The 20,961-nt window shown below is 46.2% G+C and overlaps 1 protein-coding gene across 4 annotated transcripts in view; it reads right to left on the minus strand.

The window, feature by feature from the left end:
• Positions 1-298: 298 nt before the first annotated feature.
• Positions 299-20,961, minus strand: part of ARHGAP10 (Rho GTPase activating protein 10) — a 323,575-nt gene continuing 302,912 nt past the window's right edge. For all 4 annotated transcript variants that reach the window (XM_045055782.1, XM_006930835.4, XM_003984958.5 and 1 more), the window contains 3 exons: positions 11,631-11,783; positions 10,369-10,460; positions 299-1,033 (listed from right to left, as the gene is read on the minus strand). In XM_045055782.1, the coding sequence (XP_044911717.1) occupies positions 945-1,033; positions 10,369-10,460; positions 11,631-11,783 (334 nt within the window). In that variant the 3' untranslated portion in view covers positions 299-944. The remainder of the gene's footprint in view (positions 1,034-10,368; positions 10,461-11,630; positions 11,784-20,961) is intronic.

Here is a 20,961-nt window from a genome sequence, read left to right on the forward strand (position 1 = left end):
GCCAGGCGGGTGGGGTGGGGCGCAGCCTCAGCCCCACTCCTGCTCGGGAGTCACATGGGCCACGGGGGAAAGGCCTGTTCCGGTGGCTGGAGGAGCCCCTCCAGGATTTCACACGTCAGGGAAGTCTGCTGCCCTCAGGAACACGCCCTATGAATAAGCAAGGCTCCTTGTTAATAAATTCTACCTGCGTGTGCCAACGTCAGAGGAAAATGAGTTTCTATCCACTGGATGCCAAATCATAAAATGTTGCAGAGGGAATGAATTCCACCATCTCTTCCCCACATTATGACACAAATCAAATAGTAAATTACATTTTATTTCATTTACAGAGACCTTGGGGCAAAAAGGTGGTGTTTGGGAAACAGCACACAGGTGAGAAGCACCAAGGAGAAGCCTGTTATAAATACGCCAGTGTGCTCTAAGTAGAGTGAATGTGGGTCCCAGCGGTGACCATCTAGGAAGGAGCGTCTTTCTGCTGCCCTGTGGGTTTGGACTAATTCCCCGCCTGCCAGCGGCAAGCCCCCTCCACACCACATCAACCAAAGCCAAGAGCACAGCCTGCAAACACCACGAGTAAGTGCAGTTCCCTTTTACATCTCAGCAGCACGTGTGCAGAGAAGTGCCTGGTGGGATGATCACCAACAGGGGAGGCTGGGCAGGCAGAAGACTGGATAATTAAAAATCACAGTCCAAGGTCCCCAGGCTTGACAAATGAAAAGTCCATTCCGCGAATCCTGCTACTCTTCTCCCACTCCACAGATCTACACGGTTCTGTGCGGTGCGCCCGCTCCCCCCACCGCTGGTGGGATGTCTCCCTCCCCTCCCCTCAGGTGCCAATCCATGGTCTGAAGTTCCCGTGTCCAGGGGGCTGTGGGTCCCGCCCTGGAGGAAGAAGGCAGGTTCCCAGGAGCCAAAGGTCCATGTGGGGCCTCGCAGGCCGGACACTACAGCAGCTTGACATAATTCTGTGGAATCAGCCCCCTCTTGCCATTCAGAGTCCCTTCTAGCCAGCCAGGTTCCCTCGAGGTTTGCACTGAAAAGGAAGAGAAATAGCTTTTTACCAAAATGTCCCCAAGTACTTGCTCCCTGTGGAATTCAAAGTACTGCTGGGTGTCTTAAAGGATCAACCAGAAGAGAATGGGGCCCATGTCTGGGATGTCTGGTTACAAATCTGCACAAGGGCTATTTATAGGACCTGCCGCTTGGCCACTACAGACCTCACGCAGCCCCTCGTGGCGGCCTCCTAACCGGTCCCCGAGCTTCCAGCCTGCCTGGTTCATTCTGATCCGCTATGCATAAAGGAGCTCAGCGAACTCTCTAGAACACAGAGCTGATCATGTCCCCCTGCTTAAAGTCCACTGTGTCCAGGAACAAACCCAAGCTTCTACTGGTCTGATGCACAGACACCCAGCCCACCCGAATCTCCAGTCTCCCCTCACTCTCCCCACCGGTGCCATGCCTTCCACCTGAAATGCCTTTCTCCCACCTCTTCACCAGGTGATTCTTCCTCTTCAGAGACCTTGAAATGCCCCGTCCTCTGGGGAGACTCCCTCGACCATTCCCAGCACTCATCAGGCCTCACAGCGTCATCTGGGCACTTGTGTGTCTGCCACACTGGATGGGGTGCTCCTGAGGGCAGGGCCTAGGCCTAACATACCCTGGGCACGGTGCCTAGCAAACTGCAGGTATCCATAAATATCCATGACGGATACAGTAGAAAATAACCACAGGCTGGACAGCAAAGGGCATCACCAGGGTTTAGAAGTAAAATACAGACGCATCTAATAACCCCCGAGTGTGGGCAAGCCGCCACTCAGGCCTTGACCACAGCCGGCCGTGTGCGGAGAGGCGAGGGGAGGTGTGGCCTAGGCCAGCACACCAGCCCAGGCTGAGCAATGCAGCTGTGATGGCGATCCATAAGAAGAACTACTGGGCATCAGAAGCCGGCATACACAGACATGTACACAACACACAAAAGCTTCATCAAACAACACCTCCCTCACTATGTGCAATGCACTCTCTTTATTCTATTATTCTGAAATGCTGACTGCAACTCAGGAAATGCAGTTCATAAGCCACTAACATGTGGCAGCCCACAGTATGACCTCCACATAGCTGTTCATTCAGCTCTGACACTCTCCTCCCGGCCTATATATGCCTGGACAATGCCTCCTCACCCTTCAGATATCAGCTTGGGTGTCCGTCCCTCTGAGATCACTCCTAGTGCTCCAGACTAGGTCAGAGTACCCAGTTATACACCATACGTGTTCTGTGTGTGTGTGTGTGTGTGTGTGTGTGTGTGTGTGTGTGTGTGTGTGTCAGAGAGACAGAGGGAGGGAGGGGAAGGGAGGGAGAGGGAGATGGACTGTCTCCCTTCTAGTCTAGGTTCTAACATGAGACAGGGACACCGCACCCCGAGCACCATGCCCAGTGCGTGAGGATTTGTTTGAAGGATGAACAGCAAAGGAACTAGGTACGTGCTCTCCAGGCAGTCTGGCAGCAAGTCCCCCTTTGCCTCTTTGCTCCCTCACTGATTTCCGGCCTGACGCTGTGCCTCAGAGCAGCATTTTTAAAGGCTCCCACTTATTCCAAACCACCCAAGCTGGCAATACTACCAGAGCAGCCACCAGCAGGGGAGGGGACTGGATGCCGTGGGAAACACCCCCAGGGGTTGTGCAACATGGGGACCTCAATGGAAAGGGGCCCCAGGCTCAGGACAGAGGGCCTGGAGGGGACTCCCAGCTGACAGGTGCTAACCAGGTGCGCCTGGGGAACTACTTAACCCTCAGGGCCCCGCTCAGCCTCCTCACCTACAAGATGGGGTTACTGCACTTGGCCTGTAGGACTACTACAAGGAGGCCGTCAAATAGTTTATGGAAGAACACCTTGGATGTGCTCATCGTTTCTTCTCTGATACACACACACCAACGCCCACTCTCACACGGAGTAGGTATTAACAGACACGGGCTGAACAGAAGAGAAAGAAAAGAAATTTCCCATAAAGCTAGGGGTGAAGGAGGCCCGCACACAGGAAAACAGGCTAGGTCGGGAATCCTGTACCCATCCCACCGCTAGACGAGGGGGTTTATCCATACCTCATCTGCTTCCTCTGCAGCTCTTAATTCCCCAAGGTGTAGGAAAGAAATGTCACCAACTTAGGGGACTGAGAGGACCTCTTACAGTATCCGAGAGCTTGCAAGTGGCAAGGGCTGACAGGAGGGCAGGAACGGGTGGAGGAGTGCAGAGCACCCGTAGCTGGGCCTCCCCAGGCACAGGAAAGTGCCTCGGAGGTTTCAGATGAGGCCGGTGAGGGTCTCACCACGCTCCTGGGAGCGTCAAATCCCAAAATGCCCATCCTAGACTCCTTGCTGTACTTCACTGGTCAAACCATTTCCTCCAATGGCAATGTGATAGTTTCACGTGTCAACCTGGCTAGGCCATGAGACTCACACGTTATTCTAGATGTTTAAATGTGATGAACAGGGAAACCGGCAGACTTTGAGTAAAGCAGATTACCTTGCATAATATGGGTGGGCCTCATTCAAGAAGTTGAAGGCCTTAAGAGAACAAAGCCTGACATCTCTCAAAGAAGAGGGAACCTGCCCTTGGACACAGACAGCAACTACTCCCTGGGTCTCCAGCCTGCTGGCCTATCCTGCAGATTTTGCATCTCCACAACTGCATGAGCCAATACCTATCTATCAAAAGCGATTCACTCATTCACATACACACTCACATCCTATGTGTTCTGTTTCTCTGGAGAACCCTGATACAGGTGGTTTTGGAAATAAGAACCTCATTCTGGGAAGATTTTGACTCCTAGAGGCAGTGAATCTAAGAGAAATGAGATGCTGGCTGGAACTCTGGCTCCCTAATGACTGGGAGACCCTGGATGATTTACCTCCATCTCTCATGACCTCCATGCTCCTCGTTTCTAAAAGACAGGAAGCGATCTGAAGTTGCTGCTGAGATTAAAATGAGACACTTTACATGAGATGTGATGCCAGGCACACACCATGTCCATGCCCCTGTCCAATGCAGGCAAGTAAATGCGTGTGGGTCTCAGTTTTTGTCATGCCCCTGGTGCCCGTCCCTGAGGGCTGTACACTCCCTGACTGTCTCAGTCCAAGAGCTTGGCTCTCCTTCAACTGTGGAGCCCCTGTCAGCCTTATGCTGGGAGAAGGCCATGGGCACAGGGCGAGACAGGTGTTATGAGCTGCATGCTTGTGTCTGCCCAGGATTCATGCATTGAAACCTTAACTGCCAACAGGACGATATTAGGAGGTAGGGTCTTTGGGAGGGATATGTGTTAGCTGAGCTCATGAAGGTGGCATTCCATGATGGAAGTATTCTTGTAAGAAAAGACAGGAGAGGATCACTTCCTCTCCTTCCAACCTCCCTACCACTACTCCCCCTGCCCCCCCCCCACACACACACACAAACCATGTGAGGAAACCGGGAAGAGAGCTCCCACCAGAACCCGACCATGCTGATGAGAATTCCCAGCCTCCAGAATGGTGGGACATACATTTCTGCTGCTTAAGCCACCCAGTCTGTGGTATTTGTTACAGAAGCCCCAACTAAGATGAAGGGTATGGGGCCAGGGACCCCAACTAGCATTGAAGAGTAGTAAATACCTTCCTCAAATGCTCCCAGAGCCACTAGGCATGGGAATGGAATGGGGGGAGTGAACTAAAGATAGTTCCACCAAATTCCCTGACGTTGGGCTGCCACCGGCCACAATTCCCTGTCGGGGCCAGGTCGGCAGCTCCAGCACTCAACCAAGAGGCCGTGGAGAGGCAGCTGCTCACTGAAGACCCCCAGGACACAGAGGGAGACAGTATGGCAGTCACTCAGCAAGCACTGGAGAGCACTAACTATGTGCCCAGTGCCGTGGAAGGGCCTCGGCCACACCCTGTCCTGCCACATAGAGCTGTGTGGTCCTGGGCGAGTCACACACCCTTAAGAACCCAATCAGTACGTGATGACAATTATACCAATGCTCCCTAATATGTGTGGTTTTTTTTAACTGTTGTAAAATATGTAGCACTTAAAATTTACTATTTTAATAATTTTGAAGCGTGCAATTCAGGGGAATTAAGAATATTTGCAATGTTATATAACCATCGCCACTATCCATATCCATTTCCAGAATTTTTACATCTTCCCAAACTGAAGTTCTGTGTCCATTAAACACTAACTCCTCACTCCCCACCCTGAGCTCCTGGGAGCCTCTATTCTACTTTCTGTCTCTAGGAATTTGCCTATTATAGGGATTTCATATAAGTGGAATTCTGCACTATTTGTCCTTTTGTGACAAGCTTATTTCACTTAACATAATATCCTTAAGGTTCACCCATGCTGGGGCATGTATCAGATTTTCATTCCTTTTATGGGTGAATATTCCATTATACACATATATGCTACATTCTGTTTACCCAATGAACACGTGGGTGTTTCCACCTTTTGGCTATTGTGAAAAGGCAGCTGTGAACATGGGTGTACAAATACCTGTTTGAGTCCCTGCTTTCAATTCTTCTCTGTATCTATCCAGAAGTGGAATTGCTGGATTCCATGGTAATTCTGTACTTAATTTTTTTCCATACTGCCTTCCAACAGCTACATGTAACATTTTACATTCCTACCAGCAATGCACAAGCGTTCCAATTTCTCCATATTGTCCCCGATACTTGTTATTTTCTGAGGTTTTTTTTTTTTTTTTAAAGATTTCTTAATGTTTACTCATTTTGGGAGAGAGTGTGCACTCAAGCAGGGGAGGGGCAGTGGGAAAGAGAGAGAGAGAGACCAAGACAGAGACAGAGACAGAGAGAGAGAGAGAGAGAGAGAGAGAGAGAGAGAGACCCAAGCAGGTTCCACACTGTCAGCACGGAGCCTGATGTGGGGTTCGAACTCAAGAACTGTGAGATCATGACCTGAGCTGAAATCAAGAGTCAGACGCTTCACCGACTGAGCCACTCAGGTGCCCCCAGAGGGTTAGTTTTTCTGTTTGTGACTTTAGATGTTTTTTTGATTAACAGCCATCCTAATGGATATGAGGTGAAATTTCACTGTGGGTTTTCCATGTCTTCGTGAATTACCACCCCATAACAACAGGGGCACGAGAGCTAGAGACAAGAATAATTTGTAAGAAGCTTTCTCCAGAAGAGAATATGGTGGGATTTTTTCTAGCATAATAAAAACAAGATGTAAGACAAATATTCAAGTCACTGAAGCATCATCATAATATAGTGAATACCCAGAACCCAGGTGATGTGTGACTGATACAGAAGCCTCGTCCTAGGCTTGTCCCTATGCCATCCCCTCACCAAAGCCCCTTCCTACCCTGAGGTGATCAGGAGCTTGAATGTTCTATTTCTCATTCTCTTACCCTGGCTCTGGTTAAAACACAATCTCATCACATCTGTTCATATCTCTAAATAATAGACTATTTATTTTGCTTATTTCCAAGCTTAGCCAGAACCACATTATATACTCTTTTGGCACTCCCTTTTTTTACTTAATATGTAAAGATTCCTCAAGGTTAGGAATAGATCTAGGAGTACAATTGTTGGGTTGTGGGTTCTGTACAGATTCAACCTGCCAAGATAATGCTAAATTGTTTTGCAAGGATTACTCTTTGTATATTTGAGACCTTTAAAAGGAATCACCAGAAGCTTCACAAGATCAACCTGGGCCACACCTGCTCTCCAAAGCATCGGATCAATCACGTATCCAAGTGTAAATGAACAAAGTCTAGGAAGCGCATCTGAGAGATGGCCATCTCCTGGAAATCCTCCCACCAGGGGCCCCTCCGGTCCTGCCCCGCAGCCTGTGGAGGGATGCCACTTCCCACTGACCTGGAGGGTCTACCAGCTGAAGGGCCGCCTACCTGAAAGAGAGCAAGACTAACTGGTCACCAGGCTAAAGTGTTTCTGGAGTTCCCAGGCCAAAAGAACAGGGAAGGTCCATATGACAGTCACAGGGATATAGGCTGCTCTGAGACTTTGCAAACACTGCCTTCCCTGGGGGATACGGGAGGCATTTCCCCTGAACAATGGTTAAGCACTCATGTGTCTACCATACAGATCAATCTTTAGCCTAGAGTTTAAACCCATAACTTAAGTCCAGGTCCACACAGTAAGAGCAAATAGCCTAGAGTTTAAACCCATAACTTAAGTCCAGGTCCACACAGTAAGAGCAAAGAGCAAGGAACAGCTATCAAGCTACTTAATTACTACAGATCCCTTTCTCTTCCACACTCTGGTTTAGGGTTTCTTACTGTTGTATATATTACAAACCACATAACTACTGACAACGTGGCTCAGGGGCCATTTTGACCTGGATTTTGTCTTTACCGAAGGCCACTGAATGCCATAAACCAATTTCCTTTGTTGCCCATATGAGGGACAAAAGGGGATTATTCTGCAAGAGCATTTAATGACAGCTGCAAGACTCCAGTGGAGAAGTGGACACAGCAAAAGCGTCTTGGGCATTTTAGGGGCCTAAGTATTGCTGGTGTGCAGAAAGGGTGTGTTCCCGGCCACATTCCTGTGGGCTGTGCTATAATGGTGGCCACCTGGAGCTCAGCCTTGCTCCACAGAAGCTGAGGCTGGATGAGTTGCCTATCTGTCCTATTTTGTGTCAGTCATCAGAAGGGAAGACTCCAAACCAGTCAAGGAACCAGTCAAGGAAGTGCTTCCTTAGGCAGTTTCTGAGCAAGCACACAGTTTTAACTAATTATAAATTCTCTGCAAAGAGATCATGCACAGCGATGAAGGTGCAAACACATAAAAAAGAATAAATCCTGTTCAAGGGCCTTTGATTTTCTGTACCCTTTAAGAACCAGCCCTAAGACACAGCAAGTCTGATGGTGGAGGCTCTGAATGCATTCCACTGTGCTTATTTGTACCACTACCAGAAGGTCAAAGGGAGGCACGTGCAACACAAGCAGCTCACATAAAATAAGATGCTCACACGCTCGTGTAGGGAGATGGTGTCGACCCATCTGCGGAGCAGCTGGCCTTCAGGAAGAGACAGAGGAACAACTGAGACACCCTGGGTGCCCCAGCCAGTGGTCCAGACAGGGCTGGACACCAGGACTACAGAGCACTGAATGTGAGGGAGACAGGCCTTGGCTCAAAGAGGAGCCCGACCACGGCACACTGAGGTGTGCCAAGAGTGGCTCCCTGGTTGGCAACGTCCTCCACAGAGGTCTGTGCTGTTCTCAAAGCCCTACCTACCCATGGCCCCAAATGCTGTCCTACACTGCATCACTCTTGTAGACATCCTTGAAGATTCGGATGGAGAATCTGATACACAGAGAACTCAAAGAACTTGCCCAAAAGCACAGAGAAAGTAGAAAGGCCAATCTGCTCTCAGGCAAAATAATTGCAGAGTTGGCAATGCATAGATCTCTGCTAACTCTCCTCTTTCTAAACACAATGAGATACTGGTATGTGTGTACACACATGTATACGTGTATATACATACGTGTGTGTGTGTGCGCGCGCAGGAGGTGTCCCTGCACCCAGTGTGGTTCAGACTGCCCTAAGTCCTTGCCAGTGATGGGTTTAAGGTGGGCACATGACCTTGTTCTGGCTACTGAAACATCAGAGCAGGTAAATTAGGAAAGAAGTTCTAGAAAAGTTTCTCTTTCTTTCTTTCTTTCTTTTTTTGAGGGCGGGATGGAGGTAGAGAGAACAAGAGCGAGTGGGGGGTGGAGAGGGAGAGAGAATCTCAAGCAGGCTCCATGCTCAGTGTGGAACCCAATACAGGGCCCAATCCCAAACCCCTAGAATCACGACTAATTGAAAGTTGGATGCTCAACTGAGCCACCTCCTTCTATTAGGGTCGATGACTGGGCTGTGGCAGCTATCTCATCCCCACTGGGGATGCTGGCCAGAGGCCCCTGCCCACAAACTGTGACCACAAGCGGTTCAGCAGAGATGGATCCACTGTGGTCTTGACGATATCTTTGAGAATGTGAATTAACCAACCCTTCCGGACTTACATTATATGAACTAATCCATCTTAATGACAATTTAGCCATTTGTGTCAGTTTCCATTACTTGCAGCCAAAGGCATCCTAATAATAACGCCTTCTACAAAGGTAAATATCTCTCAAATGATACAGTCTAAAGGATTTCAGAGGCTCCCAGTCAAATCTAATCACACGATGGACAAATTCACCATCATTTCTCAGATGAGTGGGTTTCAACGCTACTGTCTCAGCATTCCCTCATGCCATATGGTATGCCAGTATGTGACAAAGCTAGAGTAGGTGGCTATTGTACCACGCCATCCTGGCAAAATCACAGGTATGTATGTTATGGTGATAGAGGAATGATCTTGCTTCAACTCCAAGAACAAAAGTTCTCCATAGAGTATAATTCTTTCATATGTAGCGTTTTGGTGGTGGTGTTTGTTTTCTGACACTATCTAGAGTCCCTGGCTCTCAAGAGTACATGTCCTTCATATATATGCCTCTACAGGAGGCAGTTAACTTCCTTTCTAAAAAACCACCACGAGCAAATGCTACATTACTGACAATATACCACTAGGCGTTGTATTCCTATATTCCATATATTCCACACATTCTGGCTAATCGACCATTGCATTCCAGGCATCTAAGACCCTCACTGTCTCCACAGAATTCTTTTGGGCAGTCCCACCCCCACGCATCACTGTTTCCACAGCAACCAATGAATTTCATGATGAGCAGGGCTGTTAAGGAAGATATCAAGAGACTGGGGGAAAAGAGATAAACAATGAACCATAGGAGAAATCTGTGAAATATTAAGCTGGGCACAGATCCTCCATGCATGTGTATGAATATTAAAGACTCAGATAAAATCCATACCCTTGTTTCAATATGCAGAGGCAATACCCAAATCTAGAGATTCACACACTATTCAAATGAAAAAAATCATGTAAAGCCTAAGAATGGTTAAGAGAAACTATAAACCAAATTTTTCGACAAGAGTATACTCTTCTGTAACTCAGACTTGGCGAACCTGAAGCACTTAGGAGGCTTGGCGGGGGACTCTGGGAGAAGCAAACAAAGGATGCAAATCAGAAGTATCCAACTCCCAGTGGCACTAGCTTCTTTACATCAGGAAAAAGATGTCCTGAATGAAGATGCGCACGAGTTAAAAGGGTTGGAGAATAAACAAGATGAAACCAGAAGCTGAACTCCATAGCCCCCCGCCGGAGTTCAGTTCCTGGCAGCCAAAGGGGCCAGCTCTCTCCTGTCCAAAGTGTCAAGGGATAGATGTGTGCTCCTTGACAAACCCACAACCCGTGGCTGGATTACAGACATTCTGGGGAGGACAGAATACATGCTACTACCAAGCTCCCGCTAACACTCACCATCCTCAAAAATTGCTCCTATTTCAAAAGATAATTCTGAGCTGTGTTCTGCTTCACACGGATATACTGCTCGAGCCTTCCGGTTGACAACGCTGAAAAGGGAACGTGCAAGACACAAATTAAAATATGAGAAACCGGGAGGGGGAAACCTCACCTTACCCCAACCCTCCCTTCCCAAATCTCATTTATATAGCACCAGTGGGACAACTCCTTCCAAAACAGAAAAAGAAAAAAAAAAAAAATAGCAGGGAAGTGAACAGCAGGCGGGACTCCAGCACTTGATTTTCAAGTAAATGATGGGTTTCAAATTCAAATCTTTCTTCGGGGAGCTTCTCTGAGAAGCTTTCGATGAACCTCTTCACCTAATTGTCCTCTCTGCCTGGTGGGATGCCCTTTCCTCTCATTCAGCATTGTCAGAGCCACAGGGTGTGTTTATTCCTAAGCCCTCAGTTTACCTATTAGGGGAGGCACTACTATCTTGAGACAGAAGGCCAGGCGGTGAAGGGCAGAGGCGCACACACACCAAGTGACTTCAGCAGTGCGCTGCCGACATCAATCTGGCAAGACTGACAGTCTGCTTCCCACATCACTCTGGAGGGAGCTTGTCGTTCTGAGTTGGGTCTCCCCTGTTTGACCCCCTCCCTTCTGCCTGAAAAAGGCATTTCGGGCTCAGCCTCTCACCGCTCATCAAAACACCCTCTGTGCCCTTCTGGGGAAAGAGCACACAGGCGAGGATGGAAAACATGCTGTTAGCCAGATGCAAACTGCAGCAAAGGAAGCGTCCCACCTCACTGGAGTGGGGGGGGAGCCGCTGATGATAAGAACTTCAGCCTACCCCCCAGGAAGAAGAGCTTGCTGGGCCAGCACCTCTGGCTTCTGCACAACTGGCCCATTAAACGGCCACGTTAATTCCTGTTCCCAATGCCCAGTTTACTTTCCTTTAAAAAACAGCGTGTGTTTTATATTCATGGATGAGAAATTCTTCCAAAATAAGCAGTTTCATAAATGCACAACAGGCACCAAAAAGACAGAGTAGGACAGCAGGTTCGAGCAGCACTCACGTAGAGCCAACTTCTCCTAACAAGCTGCTTGCTCTTGAACCAACACACAGTCAGAGACAAGGTTGTCGATGTTGTCCACGAGGTCCAGGAGGCTGGGAGAACCTGAGCAAGCCCCACGCGAGGAACACAAGAACCTGCTCAGGTTGGTCAAGCCCTTTCTGCGTGCTGCCTGTCTTCCACATCGTTTTCCAAACCCCGTACCTTTCAGGCGGCTTGTCCACTATGGTGGTGGGAAGAGAAACAGGGGAAGGCGGTGGCTTGGGTGAAGGCGGTGTAATCGCTGGGCTGCAGCTTGGGGTGGTCGGGGACTGCGTGTTAAGCCACTGGACCATGGGTGATCGCGTCTGGCAGGGGCTACAGGTGGAAGTTGGAAGAACAGGATTAATAGTAATAAAGGCAATAGAACACCAAATACATGAAACTGCATTCCTAATTGGCTACGATGATAGCTTCCTCATCTCTCCTGATGACCAGAAGAGACAGAGTTCTCATTGTATCCTTCCTGGTCTTGTAGCCCCAAAAGCCACAACCCAAAAGTAGAGATGCCTAGTCCTTCTCCAGGTTTGTGGAGATCGAGTCTTGCCCATCCTAGCACCAAATCAGTTCACTAATTAGGACACCAGAATCCAATTGCCAAAACTAGCTGCTTGGACTTTTGAGATACTCGTGTTTTCTGCTTTTAAGGAAAGTGCCAGAATCTACAGTCAAACTCATTACCTGTAGCTCCAAAAATTCAAAACATGGTCTATTAATGTTTAAAGCCTTTTCATCTGGTTGTGTACATGGAACAACTCAGAAAAAAACTGCAGCCAGGAATCAAGATTCCTCTAGAGCAGACCACAGACAGCATTTGAGACAGAAACCCATGAGCAGCAAAAATCTTTGATGACCTTAACGTTTCCATTTAACTCTCATTTGCAAATTAAAAAAAAAAAAAAAGCTAACGTATAAAGGTCAGTGAACAGACTCATGGAGGGGCCTAAATGTAAAAGAGAGTTCTATAAATATGGGTTGATTGGAATTAAATTATGTTTCAATTATCTCACACTGGAGGCTTGTGACTTAGTATATGAAGCTTACTTTAAAAGCACAGCGATGGAAGTTTCTCAGTTCAATTACACTCTCAACACACATGTATTCAATGGCTGCTACACCCAAATGCTCTTCACCTCAAATTCACCCTCTTCAGCTAAAACCAGTTTCCACGAGCAGCTTCCCTATCCTTCCACATTCCTGAGCATTATCTATGGTTCTTTCTTCTGTAGCACAGCTAACATCGAGTTCTATCCATTTTTACTTCCAAGAGCTCCCACGCTATTCTCTTCTCTACCTCCTCCTCAGTGTCAGGAGACTCCCTTTCTCATCGCTTCATGCCTGTGTCACCTCTGTGGTCTCCTCACTAAGCCCCCAGTCTAATTCCTCCCACTTAGCTGGCTCGGCCAGCCACCCTCAGCCACCTGAGACCCAGTCTGCCCTATCCGCCTACCCAAGAACTAGTGTGCTCCCCAATGTACCCCCTCCATGTCTGCTCCCCCAATGGTCCCCCACCCTGTGCCTCAGGTCTCTCCTCACCAATCAGGCTCCCCAACCCCTCTGCCAGCCCTGATCTGTCCCTTCCCTGGCTCAGCTCCAGACCTGCCTGCCCAAATGCTTCTCCTTTGGACTAAATTACAGATCTTCTCTGAAGGCCCATCCTTGTTCTGTGACTGTTTCAGATATTTCTCTTGCCTTTGGGTTATAATCAGGTCTTTAACTCTTTCGGTAGACCTTACAGATCCAGGCAGAGTGCTGAGCACATGAAGTCTTCCACGGACATCTTAATAACCAATTCAGACATTCTACAACTAAAACTGGATTTTATAAATCAAGTACATGAAATATTGCATTACTGACCTGATAGTATTTAGTATGCTAGAAGGTTTCCTACCCTTTGCCCAGAAAAGGGGACAGGGGCTCATATTTAAAAAACATTATTTTTCGAACAATTTATTTACAATCCCCCTATCCAGCCAATTCATTTGGAAGTCATAAAACCTATTTCATACCAAGCAAAGAAACCTATAAATCTCAAATGATCTGTACTACCAGCAGCAAAAAAGTCACTCAATTCTTTATCAGAAAATGAACCTTAAATGGTGTCTTACTAATCAAAAGGGAGAGGATGAGGGAAGGTCTGACAGAGAATTTAAGACCACACTTAGCCAAACAATTCCCATTTCATCGCCCAGCAATTATTCAAGGTGCTTCTGGGGTGGTGGTGGTGGAAGATGAGATGTTTTACCACACCCCCATCAACTCTTTCAGGTCATAAATAGCCTAGTGATTAAATGATGGCCATCCATCTGCTGAGAGGGAGGACAGCTACAGGATGAAGATAAAGTAACAATGTGACTATATTTACAAGGCTCTTAAAAAATAAAGATCATAAATTTTATAGCTATTATCTACTTAATCTTTACATATTATTTTTTTTTAACATGGCTTTGTTTTTTTGGTAAAGGAAAAACACTCCTTTTGGAAAGTGAAAGAACCGTTGGAACGGCAGGTGCAGAAAGTATGGGCCTATCCCTTTGCTCAGCTTTCTCCATCCTGTCCCAAAACAGGGACTCAGAATCAGCAATCCTGGCTCAGGGTCAAGTTCTCAACATTAACCTTTTTGTTCCTTTGTTTTCTGTGACCCTTTTGTTGTCCTTCAACGTATAGATGTGCTATGTGATCCAGCACTCAACAGGCCACCAAGATAACCGTTCAGACTTCCCATCCAGACTTACATTTCTGTATTCAATTTCCTGGGTTTTCCCCACAATAGCTCAGAAGCCTGACCCAGTTACTTCTCCTTTGGATTTCAGAATCCCAAATGGCACAAACTTTGCGAGGTGGAATATTCCTAACAGGCAGCAAAACCCAAGTCTGGAAACAATCTCTATGGAGAGGAGGCATATAAGAAGTTACCTGGAGAATGGAAGTCCTATGAAATAAGAGACCTATGTAGTAAAACAAAGTTTGGAAAACAAACAGAGTAGATGCTTGGCTGGATACAAGAAACTTTTCACAGGCTTCTTCCGCTAAGAAGGAGTGAGGATAAGGCATAAAGTGATTAAATAAATATAAAGTCCTAAAATGAGTTCTCACTTCAGCCAACAAAGGTCAGATAACATTATGTTTCATAGGTGTCTCCCAAAAGCACACTGTCCGTATCTTTTTGAAAGCAAGAAATGATCAGCATAAGCTGCTTTGCCTAAATCACCTCCTACTTTTCAGAATTTGGTGTGGGGTTTGTTGTTTGTTTGGGGGTTTTTTGTTTGCTTGTTTTTGTAATGGGGATCAAAAACTTTTCTTTAACTACAGTTGACCCTTGAACAATGTGATGGTTAGGGGTACTGACCCCCATGCCGTCCAAAATCCACATATAACTCTTGATTCTCCAAAAACTTAACCCTCATTAGTTGCCTACTGTTGACCTTTGGAAACCTTACCAATAACAGTTAATTCAAACGTTTTGTATGTTACATGTATTATATGCTGTATCCTTACAATAAAGTAAGCTAGAGGAAAGATGTTTTTAAGAAAATTGTAATGAAGAGAAAAGACAGTTACACCACTGTACTCTATTGAGAAAAATCCACACCTAAGTGGACCCGAACAGTTCAAACACACCTGTTCAAGGGTCAGCTGTATTTAATGGTGAAAATATACTACTTATATTTTCCCAAAAAGCAATGAAGGAAAATATTAGCTTTTAAATAAAATTTCTGATATTCTCTTTCTCTTCTTTGATTTAATACATTTGACAGAAACACTGGGCATTTTGGAAATGGCAGCCCCCACCCCCCTTCGCCTAGACAAAGGACTCCGTTTTTCTTAGCCTGAGCCCTAGAAGAGAATTAAGCCCTAAGGCATTCATGTATATAAGTCACATCTCTCCTATATATTTAGAATAGTTCCAGCTACCTATGTGGTAGGAGACAATTCTTGATGGGTTTCTCGTGTTCTGCACTTCTTACGACTGTTCTGCACTTCTGCCTTTGTCCTAGACTATCTTTACAAGGATGTCTATTGGGCAAACAGCCTGGGAAGACAGAGACTGGGTCTCCTCCTAGAGAAAAAAGCAGGCTTTAATAACCACCATGAAAGATCTGGGTTTCCTAAGCTCTGGGTTCCTCTTGTTTTTTTTGGTTTTTTTTGTTTTTGTTTTTGTTTTTTTGTTTTTGTTTTGAGAGAAAGAGAGTGAGCGAGCACGCATGCATGGGGAAGGGGCAGGGGAAGAGAGAGAATCCCAAGTAGGCTCCACACTCAGCACAGAGTGCCACACAGGGCTCAATCTCAGTACCCTAAGATCGTGACCTGTGGCAAAATGAAGAGGCAGACACTTAACCAACTGACCCCTGTCTTCTCTTAGAACACTCTATGCAGGTATCCTCCACCCGTGGGGCACCACCCTTTGTTAACGGAGGGTCAAAGAGCTGATACTGTGAGCATTGCTACCGCTGTAATTAGTAGTCTTTTCACCACGAGTCCCGTGTCTTCTGCCAAAATCCATGAAATCAGAGCAGACAAATTTGGTAGCTTGTAAGCAGAGTACGATTTCAGACTTTAAAGTTCTTGACATTATCATCCTTGGGAGAGTTGAGAAAACACTCATCCCCTCCCTTTTTTTTTTTTTTTTTTTTTTAAAGTCTGTGGTTCAGAGGAGAATCCTAGTTAAAAAAAAAAAAGTCTTTTGGGTTAAACCAAAAATGATGGGTAATCTAAGAATAAAAAGCTTAGTACCTGCTAAAACATAACGAAATATTTTGAGTTAAGCGTTAAAAAAAAATTATATTCTTTTTCCTGCTGCCCCTTTACAAATTTTTGATGAGTAAGACTGGCATGATCACAAACCACCAATTTTATTTAATGACGAGCTGCTACCAATTTCAAAAAAGTACCTAAATGCCACATATTTCCTGAGAGCCAACTTGTGGTTTGCAGAAATGGAGGCCGAAGTCAACTCTTCCTGAAAAGCTCAGAAACCACATTTACCAAAACAGAAATAAATTAAAGAGAAGTACTAATATCTGTCTGTTTGCTATCTTCCCAATTTCATGCACTAAACTGAAAGAACCTTCTTCCAAAAGTTAAACTCCTCTCCGTTTTCAGTGCACAGGAGCCAATATCCCCACCTTCCTCTGAGGAGGAATGTTTCCTTCTCAAAGAAAAGGAACAAATGGCAACAAGAGTGTTTCACTAAAGACACATAAAGGTTTCATACTGCTCACTCAGAACCTCATTCCTGAAACTACTTAGGCTGAAAGTCTATCTGGCTATCCCTAAGGCAACAGAGAAGTCTGTGCCCTGGTGGGGCGGGTGGAGGGCTGGAAGACATAGCAGAGAGTAGAATGTGCATCTGTGAAAGGGAGGAGAGCCTTCTTTCCATTAAAAAAAAAAAAAAAAAGAAAGAAAGAAAGAAAAAGAAAAAGCCACACTGTTGCTTTGGAGTCTGTATTGCAGGGAAAGGCCCTGCAGCTTTCAGAGCGAGGAGGAATAAACCCTCAAAAACATAACATTATGACAGTAGCTGTGTATGTATCCACTTTACAGTTTATATTTATAAACTGCAACAAATCAGCAGTATGTGCCGCTTCTGATTCAAACTGTGACCCGATCTTTTCCAATACCAGACTCTACGCTCCATGCATATTAAAAACTTTTTGGCAGCAGCAGAACACAAGCATTTCAGAAATGGGGGAGGGGAGTCAGGACCTTAACTGTTAAAATTCGACAACAGCTGCACCAGTCACCAGAGAACGTCTGTATCTAATGAACATTTCTTGCATAACATAGACAGGTCAGGCTTTGGGCAGCGTGGGAGATACAAGTGCCTGATTCCAGGCTCTTGGAGCAGTGACAGAGGCCATAGAAAAGGGAGAACACATATCAAGAAACGATTGCTTGTGTGAAGTGATTAAATCCCCCAAGTACCAAGATATTTGACTATGATTATATGATGTCAGAATCACATCAGAAGTTTGTGTCAGAATGAAAGATTTTAAAACCTCATTTGCAAGGTCTCCGAGCAGAAGCTAACACATTAGTGAAATGATCTTTCATTCCAGCCTGGGAAACGTACAGCATAAGTCTAGAACAGCTGTCCTGGGCAAAAGTGTTTGAAAATGTTAATAAAGACAGAAGGAAATATTGTAGATCGGTATATTATGGGAAATCTCTGTTCAAATAAATGCCATCATTATTTCTTAAGTGCCAGAGAGGGAGAATTCCACAGCCAGTACGTTTTTGGTTCCAAATGAGCATACTGAGGGGGACAGCAGTGAGAAATGCAAGCGCCTATGACAAGAGAGTCACCATTATCCAGTGCTGGGCAAGGAGGCCTTCACTGCCCATTAGGAGAGCTGGACATGGACCTTGTTCACTCATCATTCACGGTCTGAGAACTACCTGTCAGGCCCCATGCTAGGCCCTGGGGACACCCAGGGGACTGTGACATCTGCTCTCCATGAGTGCCCAGTCAAGTGAGTAGAGAATGACAAGCTGATAATCATAACACAGTGTGACGAATGCCATGCAGAGAGTTGCCCAGGGTCCTTTGGGAGAACGGAGGAGGAAGCATCTAACCATCACGTGGGCACTGGGAAGGCTTTCTGGACGAGGCGGCGTCTGCCCTGAGCTGATGCTGCCAGTGTCAATATCATCACCTGTCCACACCCAGCCTCCTGCTAGGCACAATCTGCATATGCTGATTCACTTACTGCAAGGTATGCTTCCATTCCACATAAGACGTATGAGAAGACCATCTCAGAAGGCTAAAAGGGATTCACTCAAGGTCATGTTGGTGCTCTGGGCACCTGGGTGGCTCCGTCGGTTGGAGGTCCAACTCTTAATTTCAGCTCAGGCCAGGACCTCATGGTTTGTGGGATCAGGGCCCAAGTTAGAGCCTGCTTGGGATTCTCTGTCTCCTCTCTCTCTCTCTCCTGCTACCCCTCCCCTGCTTGTGCACTCTAAATAAACATTAAAAAAAAAAAAAAAAAGGTTGGGTCACCTGGGTGGCTCAGTCAGTTGAGCATCCAACTCTTAATTTTGGCTCAGCTCATGATCCCAGGGTAGTGGGATTGAGCCACATGTCAGGCTCCACGCTGAGCACAGAGTGTGATTAAGATTCTCTCTCTCTCTCTCTGCCCCTCTCCCCTGTGCATGCGCTCTCTTTCTCTAATTAAATAAATCACTTTAAAAAAATTTTTAAAAGCGGTCATGTTGCTGCTAAACTCCGTTTTGACTAGACTGCATGGAGCTCACACCCTCACATTCTTCTGGGAGGCTGGAACAGAATACAAGGAGAAGAATGGAGAAGGAGGGGAGTCAGACCTACTCAGGGGGCAGGACCGTGCGCTGAAGGACTGTGATTACACCAACTGCAAGTGCAGTGAGTGCCACCATTCCAAAGAGGGACCTGGGTTCCAAAGCCAGCTATGGCTAATCTCCTTATGCTTTCTCCTTTTTCTGTAAACACAGACGACACTTCTCACTCGCTAGAGGCCGTGGCCAGGAGCAAGAGAATGACTTCAGAATGCCTGTTGGAGGCTGCTGCATGGTGGCACTGTTAGCCTTGGCTGAGGGTCACCCAAAACTAAAGCTGGCATGAGTGTCACACTCCCTGGTCTCAGCTTCCTTCATTGAAAAGAAAGGAATCATTAACAGGTGAAGTGGCCAAAAGACTTGAGTGGGATGCTAGGTGGGAAGTACTGCGCAGGGCCAGGAGCAAGTGAACACTCAGGAAGTGAAGCCTGTATTACCAGCATCAGGTAGTTTGCAGGCAGATCTCACCTGTGCTTTTCAGGGTTCCATCTTCACTAACAAATCATTTTCTTTGCCTGAAGACAACGTATAAACTATATCAAAGAGAAAAAAACCCACAGATAGTAAGTGGATGTCATCATTTAAAAAAAGAAGTTGCTGAATGCAATATGGTATCCTGGAACAGACCCTGGAAGAAAAGGGCATGAGTGGAAAAACTAGTGAAATCCAAAGAAAGTCTACAGTTAACAGAATTGTACCAATGTGAATTTCTTATTCTTAATAAAACTACCGTGGCTCTGCGTAAGATGTTAACAGTAAGGGAAGCTGGGTGAAGGGTCTAGAGGAACTCTTTGTAGCTTTTCTGTAAATCTAAAATAATTTCAAAATAAAATTTTTATTTTATTTTAAAGGTTTATTTATTTTTGAGAGACAGCACAAGCAGGAGAGGTGTAGACAGAGAGGGGGGAGACAGAGGATCTGAAGCGGGCTCCACATTGTCAACACAAAGCACAATGCAGGGCTCGGACTCATGAACTGTGAGATCATGACCTGAGCCGAAGTAGGATGCTTAACCGACTGAGCCACCCAGGTGCCCCTAAAATTTTTATTTTTAACAATAGTTTGTAAAAAATAAAAAAGAACCCCAAATAAACTCTTGATTCAGTCAAACACTAAAGACCTTTTGAAATTAGGATCACACTTGGAAGACATCCAAAAACCATAAGGAAACCTTTTGCTTGGTTAAGTGACAAGAAAAAATTAGTAAGGGTTACCTTTAAAAATCACCTGCACTGCCCATCTTAAGGCAGTTAATCTCACTTGATACAACTGGGGTGTTTTTTTTCTTTTTCTTTTTCTTTCTTTCTTTTTTTTTTTTTTTGAGAGAGAGACAGAGGCAGGGCTTACCTGGAGGGGGCTCATGCTCATGTGATGTGGGACTCGAACTCATTAACCATGAGATCATGACCTAAGCCAAAGTCAGATGCTTAACAACTGAGCCACCCAGGTGCCAGAAACTGGGTTTTAAGAAAAGTTGTTCTGTTTTTTTTTTCCCCAAAATGGTTTGTTTTATTTATAGATTAGATAAAAGTCAACAAACTTTTTCTGTAAAGAGCCAGAGAGTAAACACTTTAGTGTTTGCAGGCCATACAGTTGGGTCTCTCAACTCTGCCATCACTGCTGTGCAAAAGTAGTGACAGACAAAACGTAAGTGCCGGGGTGGCTGTGTTCCAATAAAACTTTATGTATGAAAACCGGTAGAAGTGGGCCACAGTGTGCTAACCCCTGCATTAGATGAGCCACATGAGAATCCACTTTGGAGTGGAGAGCTAGGGGAGATGAAAACAATGATGGCAAACTCCCCGAGGCTTGAGAAGCCCCTGCTCCCTGCCCCCTCCATCTCCACTGGCTGTGTGGCATGGGGCTCCCAGGTGTGCACCAGAAGCCGCTCTGCAAAGGCCCAGGGCTTGCCCGCAGTAGCAGCTCTCCTGATGAACTGCTCATGATCGCCTCCCATGCACGGGGGAGACAACAACACATCAAGCCAGCACATAAAAGCAATTAGCTTCATCAGCCTTGAGTAGAAAGTTTTTTGCAGGAGGGGTGTGGGCAGGGAGAGGAGAAAGAGCACCACAGGAAATCACTGGAGCATAGATAAGACAAAGCCTTTTGAAGTTAGACACGGCCACACTGAACACTCAGTCCTCCCCACTATGGGATACTAAGGCTTCTGGAGAGTTCC

Source organism: Felis catus, chromosome B1 (genome assembly GCF_018350175.1).
Source record: "Felis catus isolate Fca126 chromosome B1, F.catus_Fca126_mat1.0, whole genome shotgun sequence".
In the NCBI taxonomy this organism is placed as follows: domain Eukaryota; kingdom Metazoa; phylum Chordata; class Mammalia; order Carnivora; family Felidae; genus Felis; species Felis catus.